Here is a 14,009-nt window from a genome sequence, read left to right as displayed (position 1 = left end):
TACCAAACAATAATCTCAATATAAAATGAAAACTTTTAATGATCCTAAGATCCCAAGTGGAAGGTTACATTTGTTATGATTTGTTTGAATGCATTATCAACAATGCATTCCAAAATATATACAAAACACAGCCCTAATTCCAAATTAGAAAATAATCAGTAAACAAACTATTACTTTTTCTTTTCTATTTTTTTTGGGTCAAAACCAAACAAACTAAATTGGTTATGAGTCCGCATACTTGATCTAAATTGGATCTAATTTGATCGATATAAATATCAAGACATCCTCTGGGTCTTTTATAGCTGTTCGTATGAAAGCAGGTTGGGCTCTATCAGCACCGCAGTCAGAACTGGAAGAGATGTATGACATCGTTCAACTTGCTTTTACTATAAGGATAAAGAATATCAAGGTTTTTTCTGATTATCAGGCCGTGGTCTCCAATTTACATGGTGCACCTAGTGCTTTGGATTGGAATTGTTCAAATTTGGTTCAGTTCATTAAGAACTTTTTGCTGGGGTTTGACACTTGTGTAGTAGTCCATATTTTGAGAGTAGACAATGTTTCTGCCGATTTGTTAGCTAGAGGTGCTCATTATTTGGGTATTTCTAAAGTTTGGTGGATGCAAACACCATGAGGCCTTGATCCTTTGTACTCTTCCTACTAGGAGGATTTCTCCATACTTGTTTCTTTGAATGAATTTCTTTTTCTATGTTTGGTCCAAAAAAAAAATTTGTTCTAAATAATGGAATTGAAATCTAGATCTGGATCAAGTCCCAAAGTGATTCTGGTCAGCCGATTTGGACCTTGTTACAATACGGTTTCCTTATACGGTTATTATGTCCAATTTAAATTTGACCATACCATTTAGTTCTTATTGGATTATTTCACGAGATAAGTTAAAATACCATATAAAGATCAAAATATATAATTTACTAGGATGAAATACTACAATCTTAATTGACATTATTAGATGGGTCTTAAGTTGTGGAGTCACTTCAAGGAGAAATATGAATCTCTCCTTTTTACAAGTCATTTGTCAAGCATTTGATTCATGAAGTTAGATATATATATATATATATATATATAGTGAAGAACAAGCACTTGATGCGTAGGAAGCTTATATTTAGTAAGAATCGGATTTTTTAGATATAGGAGACTAAGCCCTAGGGAGGGTAAGAAGGGGTTCGAGGCGGATCTAGTTGACATTAGTCTCATAACGATTCAATGTAATGTGCGGAGGAGGCCCCCCCTGTTTCCGCTGGCTGGGTTTTGACATAGTTTGATATAGGGTGGCGTGGGAAGGCTACGTTGGAGGAATGGATTAAATGATGGAAGGATAAGGGTAGGAATATGGCTTAAGAGAAGGCATGGCTGAGATGTTTTGTTCTGGTCATATATACAAATGGAAGCAAGGTATTTTTGGTAGTTATGCTCTTATTCTGGTTGAGGTGGAAAAGGAGGTGGAGTGTGTGTTTGAAATTCAAGTCAAATGAAAAGTACCTGACATCGGAAAAGTTTTCAGTCTTACTCAATCTATTGAGTATGAAGATGCATAAAATATGTGTGGATCTTGCAGACGCACATCTAGCAGTGTTATGTTCGTTCAAAGAAAGAAAGAAGAAGAAAAAACCTAAAAATCTTGTGGTGAAGGAGAGGTTGCTAGCACTGGAGAAGTTAACGCACGACAAGTCCAGGAGGTCTCGAGATTTTTCTAGAAGAATTGGTAGAAACTCCAATTATTTCAAAAATCTTTGGAGCATAAAGGCCATCTGATTCGTCTAGGTCCTATGAAGAAGGGTTTGGGCACGAAGCAGATTTAGGTGAGTCAAATTTTTTTAAATTTAAATATTGTAAAAAAATGCAGAGTGAGTTGTTGCCTACTCAAGGACTCACACTCCTCAAGATAAGGGGAGTCAAAGTTTGTCCCTTGTAGAAACTTTGATTCCCTTATCACCTAATCCAAGAGAGGAGATGAATTTAGGTGTCATGGACTCTAATAATTCACGGGAAGAAATGGATGATGAAGCGAACTCCAAATATTTAAATTTTGAAAATGCAGAATATTTAAATTATGGAAATTTAAAATAATGATAAAGCAATAGACATATTGCCAAAAGATGGGCCCACACATAGGAATTTGTGCAAGAGGGGGAATCTCAAGTTCGGTTTATGGGGAGAACTTGGAGTCTACCAAGATTTAGGGGTTGATCCAACGGTTGGGTCGAACGTTGCAGCGAGGCCAAGACGTTCTAGTCCAAATTATGGGATTAACCAATGGGAGAAAAAATAGAGCAATAACTTGGTGGGTAGGGGGGAAGAAATAGTCTTGCTTAGTGTCTGCGGGTGCAGATGAAGAAAATGTAATCTCAAAAAGTAGGCAAAAGGAGATGGATTTTGAAGAAATTACAAAAATTGATTGAGTCTTTATGGAGAAAGAAAACAGTAGAATGAACAATCAAACTTAGATAATAGGCTCTTTGATAAGGATGGGTTTTTTTACTTTTAAATTTTTTATTATGATATGTTCTTTTAGAATATCTAGGGGTGTGAGGAAGAAGGCAGAGGGATCAATGCTCTGCAAATGTAACTTTTCCTAATGTAAATGTTTCTTTTTATTTTGTTATTCTTAATACAAATGACTATTTAGTGAAAGAAAAAAAAAAAAAAGGGGAAAATTTAAACCAATTGAATTATTGACGGTTTTGTGCCTATTCATGTTCTTTCAATTTGCTTTCAGGAAGGGTTGTGAAGATCAGGATGCCATCATGGCAGAAGCCTTAGCAATTTGTAAAGCCATACAGTGGGGAGCTAATATGCAGATATCACAGCTTCTAATTGAAAGTGACAATCTATTTCTAATCAACATCCTTAACAGCGGATCTCAATCACCATGGAAGATCTATCATATTATTGATGATATTCAACGATGATACCTATCTATATCACAAATTCAGTTTCACCATATCCATCAAGAATGAAACTTTTCAGTAGATTCTATAGCCAAACATTTTGCCCTTCAACAGGAATTTTTCATTTCTCTTATTCTTCGACCTTGTATTAAATGATTTTTACTTTTAGATATTCTAGACTATAATATTTATGTGATTTCTCTCCCTTAATATCAATTTCTTTTATCAAAGAAAAAAACTTGATCCGAATTATAAAACTATTTATAAATCCAATACTTACCCATTTTTAAATTCTCCCCAAGATTATCCAAAATATTCTATTTGTATCGAGATTTAGATTACTCATTGACTTCCTCAGTTTGATGTCATATCACAATTCACAAGATTTTTATTTTTATTTTAAATTCAGTATTTTCTTGGCAAAAATAAAAAAATTCAGTCTTTCTTTTTGTAGAAATAAAAAAAATTCAGTATGACTGCGTGTTTTCCATGTACAAAGCAATGCCATCCCTTGTTGACTCTCTCCCACTATGACTGACTTCAGTCACCCCACCAACAGCAAGACACCACAAGGATGATGGCCTTCGACTTTGGAGACCCCGTCAAATTTGGAGATCAGAAAAAATAAATAAATAAGAAATTTGATTGAAATGGAGATTCACATAGCCTTATAAGATTACGTGAGTCACCTTTGTTGAATTATTCTTCCGTGAGCTCCTGTTTCTTCCGTTCCTTGCTTTCCCACAAGTTGAAATGATAAATTAATCAAGTGATTCCATTGATATTAACGATTTCTTGTTTTTCCCAATCCATGCAACCATCCATTCAGTATAAATAGACATGTATTAGCCCTGCTACTTCGTCATCGCTTGTAGTTCTATTTTCATCTTCATTTCTTGTCTCCTGCCTTCACAGAACTCCTCTTCCGATCACCTTAGAGAGAAAGAAGAAAAGAAAACCAATGGGATCCATGGAAAACATCTACGAAGCTCACCATGCTGATGGTCCAGCAACTGTTCTGGCCATTGGCACTGCAAATCCATCCAACATCATGTACCAGACTGATTTCCCTGACTTCTACTTCAGAACTACCAAGAGTGAGGACAAGCCTGAGTTGAAGGAGAAGTTCAAACGTATTTGTAAGTAACCATAATTTCTGCAACATAGTTTCTTTCAGTGATTGCAAATCTTATCATCTCATATAGAATGATTTTGAATTTTCAAAAACTAATAAGCTTTGGTGTTCTTGCAATAGGTAAAAGTTCCACGATCATAAAACGTCATACCTTCCTCTCCGATGAAATGATTGCAGCGAATCCTGCACTTTATGACCCAACAGCTCCATCTCTCGACACACGCCAGGATATTATGGTGGAAGAGGTACCTAAGTTGGCGATGGAAGCTGCAACCAAGGCTATCAATGAGTGGGGACAACCCAAATCAAAGATCACTCACATAGTATTCACTACTATTTCTGGTGTTGATGCACCAGGAGTTGACTTCCAGCTCATCAAACTCCTTGGTCTGTCCCCAACTGTTCGACGTGTGATGATGTATCATCTTGGCTGCTATGGTGGTGGCTCTGTACTTCGAGTTGCCAAAGATCTTGCTGAGAATAACAAAGGCGCCCGTGTACTCGTTGTTTGCTCAGAGTTGAACTCCATCAGTGGATTCAAAGGTCCTGATGAGGCTGACTTGCATGCCTTACTAGGAATGGCAATATTTGCAGATGGTGCAGCAGCTTTGGTAGTTGGTGCTGACCCTGACACCTCAATTGAACGTCCATTATTCCAACTCATTTCAGCAGGGACTCGAATTCTCCCAGATTCAGAAGAAATGGTTGCGGGGCACTTGCGTCAAACAGGTCTTTCAATCAGTTTAACTAAGGATGTGGCCAGAACTATTGCTGCAAATATTGGGAAATGCTTGGAGGAAGCATTCAGCAAAGTAGGCATTACTGATTGGAACTCTATTTTTTGGGTAAGTCACCCTGGTGGGCCTGCAATATTGGATTTGGTCCAAAAGACACTTGGACTGAAAGAAGACAAGCTAAAGGCATCAAGGAAAGTACTAAGCGAATTCGGTAACATGTCTAGTCCTACTGTATTGTTCATCATGGATGAGATGAGAAAGAAGTCTATGGAGGAAGGAAAAGCTACTACTGGTGATGGGTTTGAATGGGGTGTGCTATTAGGATTTGGCCCAGGTCTTACCATTGAATCAGTGGTATTGCATAGTGTCCCTACAACTTCAGCTCATTGAGCAAACATTAAGTAGCTTTCAAGTGAGAAGAAGTCTCATCAGTTTATATTTGTTTTACCATCTCAGTGTTAGTATCTTTATTATACTCAGCATCATATGAGATTAACTTACAAGATTTACCATGTAAAAGCATGTACAATAAAAGAAAATTAAGTTATTCACCTTCAAGACCTATGGTAATATAAAAAGAAGTGCCCGTAAAATGACGCATTTTTACATACAGTAGTTGAGAAAATATAATGAAATGTTTTTATTAGTCACGCTCTTCAAAATAATGAAATATCAAATTTTTGGCCATTTGATAGAACAATTTCTTCCAATGTGGATAATACTCTTTGTCTCATTTTCTTACAAAAGATTATGTAGACATGAAATTCAAACAAAAACAGCAAAGCAACAATAGCTCAATAAAGATGAAGCAACAGTTGAATTTTCAAATTATTTCTATCAAAGATATCTCTAGACAACAATAGATATTCAACCTTACCCTAGCAGAAGATGAAATGCACAGAAAAACCGCCAAAGAAAATCTTAATTTTTATGAGAAGTCATTACTATTCTGTAAGAATTTAACACAATGGAGATCTCAGTATATTCCACATATACAGCCAATTCAAACTTAGCCCAATGTCAGGAACCATTGCATCACTGGATTGACCACCAAGACAATAAGTTTGTTTGCAACTCCGACTGACTACGCAACCATGACTTCTAAGGTTTCTACACCAACTTGTAAGAAAACAACCCATATTCGGCTTTAGAAAAATCTGTCAAGTTTGAATTAGAATATCATAGAAAAAAGAAATGTATTCTCTTCGGTTTTAAAAAAGAAAGAGAAGAGAAATGTCATCACGTTGTCCTGGATTGCATCAAAATGTAAATTACAACTAAGCACGCAGTCACTCAAAATTAAGATTCTAGTTTTTTTTTTTTTTGTTCAAATAAAAGATTTTAGATGGAAATTTAGTGGAAATATTTATCATTTTTATATTGGTTTGTATTATAATAGGAACGTTTGAGGTGCAAACCGTTAGGATATTTTTTTTTTTTAAATCATTTTTCGCATTTACTGGATTAGTCTCCTCGGACAGCCTCACATTCTTCTTGTTCAAGAATTAAAATATGGCTCGTTGACATAATAAGGTTCATTAACAAAGGTATCCAATTTTATAATTTGATCCCATAATCAGATGGAGCTGCATTTTTTTGTTTTTTGATGGATTAAAAAAGGTAAGAAGTAACAACCATAAGGGAGGTTAACCACTGGGACCAGTAGGTCCACATCGTGGCACCTACACTTCCAAGAGGAATAGTTCTTAGTATCAAACCATTCAGCAATCCCTTCGTTATAAATACCCATGCATTGGTTCTTCTACTTCTTTATCGCTTGCTGTTGTGTTTGTGTTTTCATCTTTCATTCTTCTCTCTGGTTTTAAAGAGTGATCTTCTTGTGATCAACTTACAGGAAAGCAATGGGTTCAGTTGGATACATCTATGAAGCTCACTATGCCAATGGTCCAGCAACCGTGTTGGCTATTAATGGAGCTGCAAATCCATCTAACATTTACCAGACTGATTTCCCTGACTTCTACTTCAGAACCAGCAACAGTGAGCACAAGGTTGAGTTGAAGGAGAAGTTCAAACGTATTTGTAAGTACTATGGTTTCGTTCAACATATTTTCTTTCAATGCTTGCAAATGCTGTCATATTTTCAATCTTCTCAAAATGTTCGACAATTATAAAACGCCACATGTATATCAGTGATGAAATTACTACAGAGATTTCTCCAATCTATGATTTAACAGTTCCATCACTTGACATGCGCCAAGATACTATGGTGACTGCGGCACCTAAAGTGGCCGCATGGAAGCCGCAACAAAGGCTATCAATGAATGGGGACAACCCAAATCAATGATCACTCTCATAGTATTCACTACCATTTCTGGTGTTGATGCATCAGGAGGAGTCGACTTCCAGCTCATCAAACTCCTTGGCCTTTCCTCAACTGTTCAACGTGTGATGATGTATCATCTTGGATGCTATGGTGGTGGTTCTATACTACTGCATGCTTCCAAAGACCTTGCAAAGAATAACAAAGGTGCTTGTACATGTACTTGTTATTTGCTCATAAATCAACTCTATTAGTGGATTCATGGGGCCTGATGCAGAAGACTTGCATGCCCCACTAGGGATGGTAGGGATGGGACTATGTGGAGATGGCGCAGCAGCTTTGGTAGTTGGTGCTGATCCTGACATCTCCATTGAACGTCCATTATTCCAACTTATCTCTACAAGTACCCACATTTTCCCAAATTCAGAAGAAATGGTGTGGCTGGACACTCGTGTCAGGCAAGTCTTAAAATCAGTTTAAGCAAGGATTGGCCAAAACTACTACTGAGAATATTGGAAAATGCTTGGAGGAAGCATTTAGCAAAATTGGTATTAATGATTGGAACTCAATTTTTAGGGTTACCATAGAGTCAATTGTGCTACGCAGCATCCCTACAACTTCAGCTCATTAAATATTAATCCAACAGCCTATAAATGATAAGAAAACTCATATGCTAAAGTCCTAAATCCCTAAAATTTGGGAATATCTCCTTCAAGATTATGACATTGATTGGTGCCTCCTTAATTCCATGGACTAAGTCTCCAAGGAATCTTCTTCATCACATTTTTCCTCTTGGAATATGCCTTCCCTTTATTTGGGGTTAAATCTTTGATTTGTTTTCCCTCTAATCTTTTTCTTATTTTTGCAGCCTATTTTTAGTGTTTATTTTGTATTCTCAAAGTTCGAAGAAAAATGATATTTTCTAGAAAAACGAGAATTGTATCCTTGTGTATCTATGCAGAAATAAGTGCTCCACGAATTGATTCTATCATATATTATCCCTTTATAATTTGCATAGCAAAAAATTATTATCGTTATCACAACATTAGTTCTCATCCAAGAGCTATTCTTGTATGGATGACTGAGCCACTTAGATGGAATCCATGATAAATAACTCTCATATAATAGGTTGTGGTGGCTTGTACCTTGAGGGCTAGCCTGGACCTTGTGCAAACTAGCATGCAATGTGTGTACCCATGAATGACCCAGGTGGACAGGAGTACGTAGAGAGCCTCAAGCGGCATGCAAGGCATATGCAGCGCTAGCCAAGGGTTTGAGTCCTCTCCCGAGGAGGAGGTTTCCGAATAAGTGCCAAATGAGTTATGGGACTTTGTCACATGAAATATTCAAATCCAGGGACTAATATAAATCCAATGAATGCTCTTAGATTAGAATACTACTCATGACTAAATCCTAACTCATTGGGCATGGTAGTTTCCCTCCAAGGAGAGAAGCTGATGGATACAGCTTAGCTGGGCTGTAACCTGACTGAATTGCTTCTGTGGGCAGTTTATAGACCATGGTTGCCTCCTTAAGGGTGTAACTCCAAATTGCCAATCTCTGCAGAAATAAACCTCCTATGATATTCTCATATAACTAAGAATAACTTCTCTAAGGGGATCTCCGCTCCAAGTAAATTTGAGCCTAATTAATGTAGAAATGACAAAGTTCTCAAATTCATCAATGCCAAAGCGATCTCACCCATCAAAAGGTTATTAGAACTTGTAGTGAACCCTACAACCCATGCAAGTGGCGAAGGTATGCCCTCGGTTAATTCATTATAAATACCCTGTTAGAACAAACATCATGAAATCACGAATTGAAACAGAAATGAAATGGAAAGAACATTGAGAATTAACGTGGTTCACACAAATGTTGTGCATGTGCTACATGCATTCCATTATGTAGAAGAAGAAGAAGAAAAATGGAGATCTCTCAACCAATCGCCAAGACTTTACAAAATTCTTACCCGAAAATCTAAGGCAAAATTCCAAATATCACAATATAACCTCATTGGAGAACGTTAAATTACAGATATAGATTTTAATCAAGTAAACGGATCAATCCATCAAGTCAAGTTGTCCATACCACAAGGGCTATGTGCTCATGGATTCAAATCCTTTGCAACACCCAAGTGAACAACTATCTAGCAGCCAACTCTCAATGAGCAACATGTGTCCCCTATCTATTTCCAACCCTTGGATTATGAAATTTTCAATCCAACATGACAACTTTGGTCATCAATCAAACCAAATAATGAAGAATCCAAGGGTTAAAAATAGATAGGGTACACGTGGTACTCATTGAGAGATGGTTGCTGGATGGCCGCTCACTTGGGTGTTATAGAGTATTTGAATCAATGTCCCCACACCCCTACCGAAAACCAAGATCAGCGATGAGCTATGGTAGGCTGCTTCTATCATAGATCCCCAAATCGGGTCATTTAGGTCGCCGCCAAAATATATATATACAAGTCCATCTTCAAAATGAGGTAAAAAAGTTTGAATCATAACATAACAAACCCAAATGCAAGGTTCAAAGTATCCCACGATACGATACTAACCGATACATATCCATATTAGATACAATCTAGACGATATGTATCTCTATTGGATTGCACTAGGGGTGTCAATTTACAATTCGAACCGTTAAAACCAGACCAAATTAGCATGTTATAGCCCAAACCGGCCCGAACCGAACCTTAACAAGCTGTGTTTGAGTTGAGTAGCCCCAGCTGTGGTCCGCTAGCTAGAACCAATTGACTCCAAAACCGAACCAGCTCGTTAAACCCATTATAAATAAAATAAGTTAATATGTGAAATGAAACCCAATTCATTATTCATGTCACTATTCCCTCCATTATGAAGAAATTCTGAGTCGTTCTATTTTATTTTTTGTTCTCCTAGTGGAAAAGGACGAACTTTGTTCCCAGATTTGATAGATTTTGGTCACTTGTGTAGACTTGCTATTTCTCAATTGATAATCTCATAATGCAGAATGATCACAATGATCTGAACTTGCCTGTGTTCCTTTGTTTTATTCCATTGCAGATGTTACTTATAATATATGCTAATATGTAATTCTATGAAGACCTAGGGCTCATATTGTCTACATTGAATCCTTTGCAGAAACTATCTTTTCAATTAGTTACAACCCAATTTGGACCTTTATTTCTTGCAATAATTAAGAGTAACGAATTATTCAGGGATTGTCTTCAAAGCCAAAAATAATAATCCTATATGATTAGGTTACAAAAGTTTTAATTTAGTCCAAACCATTAGTCCAAACCGAGTTCAAACCGATTCCAAACCGTTAGTCAATCGGAACTCAACCACACCAAACTAAAACCGGTCTGAAACTGTTATTTTGCTATGGAACCGTGTTTGGACTGAGTGTTTTTCAACCCAAAATCGTTAAATTCAAGCCAAAACTACCCCAAGCCACACTGTTGACACCCCTAGATTGCAGTAGAACACATTGACCAGTATCATATAATACTTAATACAAGATGATATGTCTCTTGAAATCATCCATACCGATGTTTTGAACTTGCCCAAATGTGTTGAGGATTTACTTTTGTTTCGGTTGTATTTGCAAAGATTTTGTAATTGACGTTCAAAGAGCCAACACCACCCCCAGCTGATTTTATGATATAAACGTAGGCACACACGCAACAGGTAGAGCCTAGAAGCCACCGCCTTCCACGAAACAACTAACAACTTCATGGGCACCTCCACGGTCAAAGTAAGGTTTTCGCAATATTTTGTTGACTCTATCTTCTCTTTGAATTTAGAGTCACAGCCACTGACCAAACTACAAGAAAACAGAACACTGATATGGGCTTTGGAAGCCCCGACAAATTTAGATATAGAATTAGATAAGTAAGGTTTTGATTAGAAGTTAAGTGGAGATCAGCATTTTGAAGTTGATTTCTTGCCAAATTCATTTTAGAAACTCTTTCATGTTCGTCATTATTGACTTAGTCCTTCAGTGGCTTGCATTCTTCTTGCGGGTGATTTAAGATAAGGCTTTGTTTGACTAAGTTACTCAATTATACTATTCTCTTCCTTGCTTATTCCACACATGATAAATTTTAAATTGATCAAATGGGTTTGCATTATTATTAACGAAATGATTGTCTTTTCCACACCATTCAACCTTCTTGTTGTTATAAATACCCATGTATTGCGTTTGCAAGCTCAACATCACAGGCAGTTATCTTCTAATCTTCATTATTTTCTCTGGTCTTTTACAGTAGTTTTCCTCTTCCATTAATCAGCTTGCAGAAAAAAAAGAAGAAACATATAAAAGCAATGGGTTCAGCTGGAGAGATCTATCAGGCTCAGCATGCTGAAGGTCCAGCAACTGTGCTTGCCATCGGTACTGCAAATCCATCCAACATGATGTACCAGACTGATTTCCCTGACTTCTACTTCAGAACCACCAAGAGTGAGGACAAGCTTGAGTTGAAGGAGAAGTTAAAGCGTATCTGTAAGTACTTTCATTTCCTATGATAATATATAGGATAATCTTGCTGTGATTTTTTTCATCGTAGTAGTGCAACAACTTTTTCTTCCAATGAAGGCAAATCTTATCAAATGATTTCCAACTTTCTGAAATTGATGATTATTTTGATGTTATTGAAACAGGTAAAAGTTCAACAATTATAAAGCGCCACACTTTCCTCACTGATGAAATGATTGCCGAGAATCCTTCACTCTATGATCCAACAGCTGCGTCACTTGACACACGTCAAGATATTATGGTGGCTGAGGTACCTAAGTTGGCCGTAGAAGCTGCAACCAAAGCTATCAATGAGTGGGGACAACCCAAATCGAAGATCACTCATATTGTATTCACTACTATTTCCGGTGTAGATGCACCAGGTGTTGACTTCCAACTTATTAAACTCCTTGGTCTTTCCCCAACTGTTCGACGTGTGATGATGTATCATCTTGGATGCTATGGTGGTGGTTCTGTGCTCCGTGTTGCCAAAGACCTTGCGGAGAATAATAAAGGTGCTCGTGTGCTCGTTGTTTGCTCTGAGCTAAACTCTGTCAGTGGCTTCAAAGGACCCGATGCGGCAGACCTACATGCCCTATTAGGGATGGCAATATTTGCAGATGGTGCAGCAGCTTTGGTTGTTGGTGCCGACCCTGACACCTCTATTGAACGTCCATTATTCCAACTCTTCTCAGCAGGGACTCGAATTCTCCCAGACTCAGAAGAAATGGTTGCTGGGCACTTGCGTCAAACAGGTCTTGCAATCAGTTTAACTAAGGATGTTGCTAAAACTATTGCAGCAAATATTGGGAAATGTTTGGAGGAGGCATTCAACAAAGTAGGCATTACTGATTGGAACTCTATCTTTTGGGTAAGTCACCCTGGTGGGCCTGCAATTTTGGACTTGGTCCAAAAAACACTTGGCTTGAAAGAAGACAAACTAAGTGTATCAAGAAAAGTGTTGAGTGAATATGGTAACATGTCAAGTCCCACAGTATTGTTTATTATGGATGAAATGAGGAAGAAGTCTCTGAAGGAAAGAAAAACTACAAGTGGTGATGGTTTTGAGTGGGGTGTTCTATTAGGGTTTGGACCAGGCCTTACTATAGAGACAATTGTGCTGCGTAGTATTCCTACAACTTCAGCTCATTGAGAAGAAAATAATCTCATCCCTATGATATTTAATAGTTGTATATCAAATGCTAGTGCTTTATTTACTGGTATTTGTTCCTCACTTGAGGGTCAAAGGCTTCTTTTCTTGGATTCATAAAGTTGTAATTTTTTGAATTTTGTTTATTCAATAAAATATTTTGTTAAATTTTCTTAAGAAAAAATTAATTTATCTTTCTGTTCTAGATCTTATTCTAAGAAGCAAGGGAAGATGTGAATGAGGGCCTTCTAAGCACCAGCAAGTTATCATGGTCCATTAAATGAAAACAATAGTGAAAATAGTAAAAAATCATTTACTCAAGACATCCAAAACACAAAGAAACAAAACTCATTCAAGCAAAGATGACACAAAATTTTAGCATTGGTTCAAAACATGTTTTTTCACCACATCCATTGGCAAAGTTGAAAATTACTCATCAATTTTTTTTCTCCGATCACCAAGATGACTCATCATTTGATGGAAGATAGTTTTCAAGTACAGAATTGGTCCGAGGCTGAAATTTCCCAATCCAACCTAGGTTGCACGAAAGTCTTAAAAAAACTCAACTGAATCAAACTCATTAACATCCTTGTATTCTAATTTTAAACAATGTTCTCATTGTTAATTAGAGAATACATTTTGTATTTGTAAGATAAGAATGTACATTATTTTACCCAAAAACAAAATGTACACCAAAATAAGACTTAAACAATTGAATATAAGAGAGAGTCAGACATTTAATTAAAAACAATCAAACATTAATAATTGATCTCCAAAAGTTAAATTTGGGTAGTTAATTAAAGTAAAAATTACAAATTATTATTTAAAATCGTTTCAGAATGATGTATTGTACCTACAAAGTTATAAACTCTTTTTAAGATTTCAAATACAACACTTGGTAAATTTTTATATGCTTTGTACCCGAGATATTCCTGATCTGAAAATGACACTACTCGGTAACAAAATCGGTTGATCCATTTCTTTCACTTTAGAATCATTCTTTGGAATGCAATCTAGGTTGATAAACTATTCTAAGAAATCATAACAAACAGTAATCTCAATATGTATTTTAAAATTTTAATGAATTTTTTTTAGTGCATTCCTAGAATGCATACCAAACAAAGCCTTAAATTCTATATTAGAAAATAATTGGTGAACAAACTATTCAATATTGTACAAATTGCTTCCCCCTAGTCAACCATACAGTCCCTTTCAGGACAAATAGAAAACTACCAAGCTTAACAGAAACAAAATCAAAAATGGTGTTCTCAAAATGGAAATTGAAACCTCAACT

General features: G+C 36.6%; 2 protein-coding genes across 2 annotated transcripts; both read left to right on the top strand.

Moving 5' to 3' along the window:
• The first annotated feature begins 3,782 nt into the window (after window positions 1-3,782).
• LOC149000504 (chalcone synthase 2-like) lies at window positions 3,783-5,339 on the top strand. The gene is made up of 2 exons (XM_089140212.1): window positions 3,783-4,048; window positions 4,165-5,339. The coding sequence occupies exons 1-2, from the start codon at window positions 3,871-3,873 to the stop codon at window positions 5,169-5,171; spliced, it is 1,185 nt and encodes a 394-aa protein (XP_088996338.1). The 5' UTR covers window positions 3,783-3,870; the 3' UTR covers window positions 5,172-5,339.
• A 5,937-nt stretch (window positions 5,340-11,276) lies between these two features.
• Window positions 11,277-12,918, top strand: LOC149000503 (chalcone synthase-like). The gene is made up of 2 exons (XM_089139541.1): window positions 11,277-11,553; window positions 11,712-12,918. The coding sequence occupies exons 1-2, from the start codon at window positions 11,376-11,378 to the stop codon at window positions 12,716-12,718; spliced, it is 1,185 nt and encodes a 394-aa protein (XP_088995667.1). The 5' UTR covers window positions 11,277-11,375; the 3' UTR covers window positions 12,719-12,918.
• The last annotated feature ends 1,091 nt before the right edge of the window (window positions 12,919-14,009 follow it).

This window comes from Hakea prostrata, chromosome 11 (genome assembly GCF_041222555.1).
Source record: "Hakea prostrata isolate BN-2017 chromosome 11, UWA_Hpros_2, whole genome shotgun sequence".
In the NCBI taxonomy this organism is placed as follows: Eukaryota; Viridiplantae; Streptophyta; class Magnoliopsida; order Proteales; family Proteaceae; genus Hakea; species Hakea prostrata.
This window is presented reverse-complemented; position numbering and strand designations above follow the sequence as displayed.

Excerpts from the sequence above, each read along its gene's own strand:
- LOC149000504 (XM_089140212.1), top strand. The coding sequence starts at position 3,871 with ATGGGATCCATGGAAAACATCTACGAAGCTCACCATGCTGATGGTCCA. Across the intron at positions 4,049-4,164 it reads GGAGAAGTTCAAACGTATTT|GTAAAAGTTCCACGATCATA; the intron begins GTAAGTAACCAT and ends TTCTTGCAATAG.
- LOC149000503 (XM_089139541.1), top strand. The coding sequence starts at position 11,376 with ATGGGTTCAGCTGGAGAGATCTATCAGGCTCAGCATGCTGAAGGTCCA. Across the intron at positions 11,554-11,711 it reads GGAGAAGTTAAAGCGTATCT|GTAAAAGTTCAACAATTATA; the intron begins GTAAGTACTTTC and ends TTATTGAAACAG.